The sequence below is a fragment of the Charadrius vociferus genome, unplaced genomic scaffold, assembly GCF_000708025.1.
Source record: "Charadrius vociferus isolate BGI_N301 unplaced genomic scaffold, ASM70802v2 scaffold267, whole genome shotgun sequence".
NCBI lineage: Eukaryota > Metazoa > Chordata > Aves > Charadriiformes > Charadriidae > Charadrius > Charadrius vociferus.
Genome location: NW_009649458.1, coordinates 1,628,207 through 1,636,772, shown reverse-complemented (window position 1 = coordinate 1,636,772; position 8,566 = coordinate 1,628,207). Strand labels below are relative to the sequence as shown.

Below are 8,566 nucleotides of genomic sequence, written 5' to 3'. Positions count from 1 at the left end.
ACACTCCCACCCCCCACCCCCCTCACCCCCGCCGGGAGCATCATCCTCCCCTAAATACACACACGCACACTCCCACCCCCGCTCGCAGGGCTCGTTTCTGCTTCTCCCCTGCTCTGCTCTGCTCTGCGCGGGGAGCACCCGTGTACCTCTCCCCCTCGCCGATTCTCGCGACTGCTGTATCTGTGTTGTTCTGATGATATCTCTGTACGCTGCGACCTGCCTTCCTCCAGCTCCTGCCTATCCAGCCTGGGAAGAAGAAAAACACGGGGGAAAGAAATATTCCATCTAGCCAGTGGCATCTTTTGCAGCCTATAGGTTGAGCAGAGGTCTTTTTACATCGTTTTCAGCTTTGCCTACAAGTGTCCAAAGATTAGAGAGACAATATTTATCAAGCAGAAATCCTTAATTATGTTTGGATGGTTTAGTGAAGTCCCCAAACCCCACAGTAGAGACTGGACTTACAGTGCAAGGCGAACGGAACAGGCTGGGAGGGAAAAGGGGAGGAGGAAGATTCATTTCTTCATTCAGAAACTGGATGAAACAACCCTGAGAAAGGAGGAACGGCTGCACTCTTTCTGTGACATTCCGGAGAAGGTCATGTTCCATTTCAGCTGGAGACACAGGACTGACTCACTCTCCTTGTGTTTCTGAAAGAAATCATTAATCTGTTCTAACTTTTTGTGTTCTTAGGGAAGAGTCTGTTTTGTGCTGTGCTCTTTTAGCCATTCACCTGCTTTGTGTTTCTACAGTGACCAGGAGCAAAGGGAAAATATTAGATCATGTCCGAGTTTTGGCTAATTTCTGCCCCGGGAGATAAAACAAATCTGCAGGCATGGGAGAGAATGAACACGGTGACATGTAAATCCAACCTGTCCAGCAACAGCAAATTCCATATTCCAGACTTAAAGGTAAGCAAGGAAGGAGTTTGGGTGTGGGTGATAGAGTAGCATTAGCCGGGACTAAAGACTTTTGGGATAAATGTGGGATTTTTCTTTTGGGATAATACGCAGAGAGTAGAAGAAGATTGCAGTCAGGGACTGAATTGTGTTCAGTCAACTGAAAATTGATTAGAGAGAAAAGAAGTCATTGTGCTTGAAGCTGACCTTCACATTGGAAGGATATATGTTTAAGGAGTGAAGATGCAGGAGCTGAGTTAAATAACTAATCTGTTGCATTCAATATACTGTTTGCTTTCAGTCATGAAAGTCATACAGCATTGTACGTCTCGGATCGCTAATGCAAAGGGAGTAGCTACGTATCTAGACCCATGCCAGTAAGACTGCTGACAGAAGAAACAGTGCTATAATGTACATTACTCCTTGGGAAATGGAGTATGTGTGTATATTCAGCTACATTACCCAACTTCATATCATCATGTAAATAGGAAGAGTATTAATCCATGATTTTTTTTAAAATATCTTTGCATTATTTAATCCTTATTTTGTAAGACCTGCACCTTATTTTTGTTTCACTTGTGGCTATGAAAAAGCCAAATATGCTGCATTAAAGTCAGTGGCGCTACCACAGATGTAGAACTTAGTTCCCTGGGCTGGTGCCATAACCCGTCACTTAATGAAGCTGCTCTTAGTGCATCCAGGATCTGGCTTTAATCCGAAAAGATTGTTAACAGTTATGACTTGAGCTATCCCAGTTACGTAAGGATGCAAGTAAAAGGGGAGCATGACTGGTTCTCAAGTAATAACCCACTGAATTGTCACACGGATCTTTCAGACCAGGAATGTTGCTTTCTGTATGTACACCTGAGATTGATATGATTTTTACCATCTATGGGTCTTACCCAGCTGGTGTTGGTGTGTTTGCTAATGTTGTAGGAAATAAAGCATTCACAGTATCTGAAGGTGCAACCAGCTCATTAGTATTTGGTTCTATGCAAAATATTTTTCTTCTCCTTCAGCTTGACCCTTAATGTTGAGCTGGCAAGATTACAAGAAAAGGTTTGGCAATATATTGAAATACCATAAACGTAAGATTATGATTGTGACGGAGTCATACAAAAAGCAGATGTTGGTCTTGCGGGAAATGGCTTTGTGAGAGCCTTAGTCTGTGGTAATAGCAAAGAATGCAGACAGAGACCCCCTTCTGAATCCATGCTGCTTCCTTGGTTTGCTCAATACATCTGATTTGTTTGCATGTTTACTGTGTGCGTTTCTAGTCACTATTTTTTCATGTAAAATATCAGTCTATGCTACTTGATGATACGGGAATGAAAACAGGAAGGAAGACACTGATGTGTAATCTTGAGACTACACATACATTTTTCCTTTATTGGAAAAGGCTGTTTATGCCCTAGGACTTGGGTAAAGGAATTGCTACTATTTTCCACTAAGTAAATAAAGTTCTGCCAAACTACTGAGTTCACACGTGCTAAACAGAAGTCGATGTCTCTAAGACTCTGCCAACAGAAGCCTTAGACAGACTTGTGCATCTTTCACCTACTTCTCATCTTTTGCACAGGTGGGGACACTGGATGCTCTTGTTGGTCTGTCAGATGAGTTGGGAAAACTTGATAGCTTTGCTGAAAGGTAAAATAGATCTTATTTACTGCCTACAAATGAGAAACAGACATTGTTTTTATGGGATGGTGTGTCCTTGTGTTCACCTTGGTCTGACTCAGTTCAGCCTGGACTACAACTGGACTAAAGTGGATAGGCTTTGTTTAACCTTTGTGTTGATTGTCATGCAGCCGTCACCAAGAACGGATTATTCCTTAAAATTTAGCTGAATTAAGTCCATGACAGTTTTGTCTGCACAGCAATCTGTTTGAGCGGCAGTGTTAGGGAAGCTGTTTCTTGAAAGGAAGCTGCTTAAAAAGCGTTGTTTTTTATAAAAAAAGAATGTCCTCCCACCCCATCCAGAAATTTAATAAAACAACATTTAGAGTATATGAAGCCCTCCCTGATCTTATCATAGAATCATAGAGTGGTTTGGGTGGGAAGGGTCTGTAAAGATCCTCTACTTCCCACCCCCCTGCCATGGGCAGGGACACCGCCCACTAGACCAGGTTGCTCAAAGCCCCATCCAGCCTGGCCTTGAACACTTCCAGGGATGAAGCATCCACAGCTTTTCTGGGCAACCTGTTCCAGTGCCTCACCACCCTCACAGTAAAGAATTTCTTCCTCATATCTAACCTAAATCTACCCTCTTCCAGTTTAAAACCATTACCCCTCGTCCTAGCACTACACTCCCTGATAAAAGAGTCTGTCCCCTTCAGATACAGGAAAGCAGCTATAAGGTCTCCCTGGAGTCTTCTCCAGGCTGAACAACCCCAACTCTTGCAGCCTGTCTTCATAGGAGAGGTGCTCCAGCCCTCTGATCATCTTTGTGGCCCTCCTCTGGACCCGCTCCAACAGGTCCATGTATTTCCTATGTTGAGGACTCCAGAGCAGTACTCCAGGTGGGGTGTCACCAGAGGAGAGCAGAGCAGAGGGGCAGAATCCCCTCCCTTGACCTGCTGGCCACACTCCTTTTGATGCAGCCCAGGATGCTGTTGGCCTTCTGGGCTGCAATCACACATTGCCGGCTCATGTTGAGCTTCTCATCCACCAATGCACCCAAGTCCTTCTCCTCAGGGCTGTTCTCAATCTATTCTCTTCCCAGCCTGTATTTGTGCTTGGGATTGCCCTGGCCCACATGCAGGACCTTGCATTTGGCCTTTGTACTTCATGAAGTTTGCACAGGTCCACCTTTCCAGCCTGTCCAGGTCCCTCTGAATGGCATCTCTTCCCTCCAGCGTTTTGACCGCACCACACAGCTTGGTGTCATCTGCAAACTTGCTGAAGGTGCACTCAATCCCACTGTCCATGTCACCAACAAAGATGTTAAACAGCACCGGTCATGGTACCAACCCCTGAGGAATGCCACTTGTCACTGCTCTCCACTTGGACATTGAGCCATTGACCGCAACTCTTTGAGTGCAAACATTATTTTCCCAAAACTTTTCTCTTGAGCTTTCTGCCCCCCTTCAATCAGATACAGGAGTTCTAAGAAATAAGTTCTGAATGAAATCTGGAGCTCTCCCTCTCCAGGCTTTTAAACTCCTCGAAAACCAGAATAATGACTCACATTGTATCAAACCTATTTATGCAAAAACTCACATGATCTTCTTGCTGATCATTGCCTAGATTGCCTTTTGGGCCAAACTGACCTGGGTGTACAAAGAATAATATAGTACAGCAAGCTGAGAAAATGCCATGTTGTAAGATACTTCATAGCACAAAGTAGACTTTGTGGTTAAGGCAGTGAAAGTACAAGCTGTTGGCGTTTTTTGGGGGCAGTTCTTTTTTGCTTTGGAAGCGTACCTCACAAATAATTGTGGTCGTGGTCATGGAGGGATGTGTTAGCTCTGAGGCTTTTTGCCTTTTTTCCCCCAGCCAGGACTGGTAAGGATTTGCTTGTCTAAATATGCTTAATACTTCCATAGATTTTGTCTGGCAGTTGCAAACACGTACGGAAACACTGATATAAACAGTTTACATCTGTGCTAGGCAGTTTGAGTGAAAATAAGTCTGCTAGAATATGTTTCTGTAGGATTATTTTTTTACTACTTCACTGGTGCTACAGCAGGGGTCTATTAGGATGATTACATTTGATGACTCTGGGTTGCACACAAAGTTGATCTTTTTAGAATCATAGATTCATAGCGTATGTCAAGTTGGAAGGGACCCATAAGGACAGAATCATAGAATCATAGAATTGCTGAGGTTGGAAGGGACCTTTAAGATCATCAAGTCCAACCATCAACCTACCCTGACAAAACCACCTCTAAACCATGTCCCTGAGTACCACATCTACCCTTTTTTAAACACCTCCAGGGATGGCAAATCCACCACCTCCCTGGGCAGCCTATTCCAATGTTTAATAACCCTTTCAGTGAAAAAAAATTTCCTAATATCCAATCTAAACCTCCCCTGACATAACTTGAGGTCGTCTCCTCTCATCCTATCACTTTTCACCAGGGAGAAGAGGCCAGCCCCCACCTCTCTACAACCTCCTTTCAGGTAGTTGTAGAGGGTGATAAGGTCTCCCTTCAGCCTCCTCTTCTCCAGGCTAAAAAATCCCAGTTCCCTCAGTTGTTCCTCATAAGGCTTGTCCTCCAGACCCCTCACCAGCTTTGTAGGCCTTCTCTGGACACGCTCCAACACCTCAATGACCTTCTTGTAGTGAGGGGCCCAAAACTGAACACAGTACTCAAGGTGGGGCCTCACCAGTGCCGAGTACAGGATCATCGAGTCCAGCTCCCTTCTCCTCATAGGAATACCTAAAACTAAACCATACTGCTTTTTTCAGGATTTTTAGCAGGACAGAGCAACTTAATGCTTAATTCATCAAGAAAACCTTCTCCATTGTGACCCTGCCAAAACAAAGTGCCCGAAATTAATTCTAAACATGTTCAGGCCTCTGGTTCATACTGCAGAGTTTCTTTGTGAAGTGGTGATGAGGCCAAATTTGGGGAGAGACAGTGCCAATACCTGCTATCTGTTCTATTGGAAGGTGTCTCAGGGCAGCAGATAGGCAAGCAACTGTGTGATTTAGGTTTGAGGGCTGCCAAAAATCAAGCAGAACTGATTTTCAGAGGGCTTAGCTAATTCCCAGCTTTGTGAAGAATTATGACTTCTGAAAGCCATCTGTAGGATCCGTGTAAGATCACAGAGGGTGATTTTAAGTGAAATGTCAGCATGAGCTTCCTAAGCTCACCGCCTCCTTCTGTTAACTTTGTCTTAACTTGACAACATGGTGCACTTGCTTATTCAGGCTGAATGCTGCTTTTTTCCACTAATTGTCCCTTTAATGCCAGTAATGACACTTACCATATGACGTGCTATCGGCACCGAGCAGAGGGGTCAGTGAGGCCCCTCCATCATAAGCTACTGCAGGAAGGACTCTTCCTATTTGTCTTGTTTGCCTATCCAGCTACGTAATCAAGAAGGATCAACGAGATTTAAAAATAAGCAAAATGCGTTAAAAGGTAAGGAAAATGCATTAGAGTAGAGTAATAGCAGAGAATAATCAACACAGATCAAGCCCCGCAAGGACGTACAAAAGCATTTTGCATTAAATGAATGCCCAGGGTTTTGAGTATAAATTGTGATTCAAGGGTTAAAATGCCAGGCACTCACACTTCTTCAAGTAAATGGCATCCCGAGGGTTACAAGCCTCTTCAAATGACCTGAGCATTTATATTCCTGCTCCTCTGAAGCAGCTACCTGCTGAACTGTTGCTAGATAAACAAAACGGCCAGTAAAGCCAGGCAGCACAAACCTGTCAGCGCTGCCTCCTGCCAGGACAGCAGAGAAGGGGCAAGAGTTTGCAGGATCTATTGTTTCCATATACTTTTATTATTTATTTACACAGGGAGGTGGAGTGTTTTTCCATGTCACCGTGTGGTAGCATGGAGCTCTCTCAAGCTGACGATGCCCTCAGCTGCTTTTACCCGAGGGTTCTCCTGAGTTCTTGGGCCGGCGGAGCATTCTGCAGTGGCCTCAGATTGCAGGGTTTCTGCTCCCTGCAGCATTTTGGAGGCCGCGCTCGTACCACCCTGTAATACACGGTATCATTTAAGTAGTGTTAAACTTTTTTTTGAAAGTAATGACATTGCAGCAATTTCAGAAGCAAAATGTGAGAGTTCTTCCAGGCCATAATAATAGGCTAAATGGAGTTATTCTCTTTACAGGTTTTTATTGCTACTTCTTGAGGCAGTTTAGCTGAAAACCTGTCCTTTTATAACACATCATTTAAGCAAGATATTTGCTCAAGGTGGGATTCATCTCATCTAAAGGCAGAAGTTTAAGGGTTGGCTGCAAATGCTGCTTGCTGCTGGATGTCACTATAGTTGATGGGACTTCTCCAGTGGTCTGATTCCCCTCACTTGCCTCAGACTTCAGTGGTACACAGGGTGCCTGTTCTGTCTTTGCATGGGGATTGTATTGGATGAGTGAATCCCTCTTGCGTTTCACAGGAGGCAAGGCAAGGCACAGAGACTAAGCCGGGACTGGAGAACATTTCTCTTGGTGCAGCATGTTCATGCCTTCTGGCCATATCCTGCTGCAGGGACCTTGGGGCGTGAGGGCTAGAAGGGGACCAAGCCTTGCCTGGGCAGCTGGGACTGCTGGGCACACGACGGTACATACCTGTCCCACCATCTATATTTATCGAGCACACACCGGAGTGTGCGTTCCTTTTCTGGGTTTGATGAAGGCGGCCCATTCATCTGTTGTCTTAGCCTGTGCTGTATCACCGTGTGATGCATCATGTTTAGTAATCGTTAAGAGCTCCCACTTTGTGTCCCTTTAATGGATAGAATCAGTTAACAAGTCACAATCTGTACAACATGTCAGAATTAGATGTTACAATATGGATGATGGGATCTAGATGTTACTTAGTCTAGTCCTGTTACATAACCTCGCGCAATTCATAGCATAAATACTTAGAATTACCACTTCAGGTTCCGATGCCTTCAGAAGTCCCATACCGGTTTCCATAGGATACCATCCAGATCTCCTTATTTACCAGGATGGCAGGATGATCTTTTCCGGATCTCTGTACAGACCCTGTTGGCAATCTAGTCCCAATTATAGTCTACCAACAGTCCTCTCACTGTTTTCCATAGGATGAACACTCCACTGGTGCTGAAATGGCTGGAGGGTCTTTTCTGGTTACCAGGATCAACGTTGGCGATGATCTAGGCTGATGATGAGGGGTCATCAGCATCAGCCCTCCATGTGAGGGCAGTCTAAGGAGACCAGAGCTAACCCTCTCCCAGCTGTCAGGTTCGTCCCCAGCTGCACCCAACCGTAACCAAAGCAGTTCAGGTTCCTTGAAAAGCTACTGGTTTATACACTTCCCTGTTATGCCCTTAGCCTCCTGCTATACTGTTCTTATCACCTGGGCTTGAGTCCTGTCTTGTTCCAAGCTCCTTTGGTCTCCCTGGACACCCTGAAGGGGCTGAAAACCAGTTGTGTCTACAAGCTGAAAACTGCAAGGCAAGTTTGAAAGCTGAAAACTGATGGGGAACCACTGTGTGGATCCCTGCACCCTCACTGCAGTCCAAGTGTGGGCAACACAGTGTTCTCCAGCAGCACTCAGCTGGCACCAGGTCCCTCAGTGGCTGCAGCCAGACGGTGGAAAACTGCGGCAGCCCTGAGAGAGCTGTGAACTAGAGTGCAATGGCGTAGATTCCTCCTACAGGCACTCTGAACTGCACCTGTCCAGGATCATGAGAAGAATGGTTTGGGTTGGAATGGACCTTTAAAGATCATCCAGTCCACCCCCCTGCCATGGGCAGGGACATCTTCCACTAGATCAGATTGCTCAAAGCCCTGTTCAACCTGACCTTGAACACTTGCAATGATGGGGCATCCACAGCTTCTCCCAGCGACTTGTTCCAGTGTCTCACCACCCCATTGTAAAGAATTTCTTCCCTATGTCCAATGTAAATCTACCCTCTTTCAGTTTAAAACTGTTGCCCCTTGTCCTGTCACTACAGGCGCTGGTAAAAAGCCTCTCTCCAGCTTTCCTATAACCCCCCTGTATATAGTGAAAGGCCGCA

At 45.3% G+C, this 8,566-nt stretch overlaps 2 protein-coding genes across 2 annotated transcripts in view; one reads left to right on the top strand and one right to left on the bottom strand.

Moving 5' to 3' along the window:
- The window catches only part of NOL10 (nucleolar protein 10), a 58,254-nt gene extending 57,648 nt beyond the window's left edge, over positions 1-606 (bottom strand). The window contains exon 1 of the mRNA XM_009889774.1: positions 463-606. Within this exon, the coding sequence (XP_009888076.1) occupies positions 463-606 (144 nt within the window). The remainder of the gene's footprint in view (positions 1-462) is intronic.
- Positions 542-8,566, top strand: part of ATP6V1C2 (ATPase, H+ transporting, lysosomal 42kDa, V1 subunit C2) — a 21,854-nt gene continuing 13,829 nt past the window's right edge. The window contains exons 1-2 of the mRNA XM_009889773.1: positions 542-908; positions 2,476-2,543. Coding sequence (XP_009888075.1) covers positions 780-908; positions 2,476-2,543 — 197 coding nt within the window. The 5' untranslated portion in view covers positions 542-779. The remainder of the gene's footprint in view (positions 909-2,475; positions 2,544-8,566) is intronic.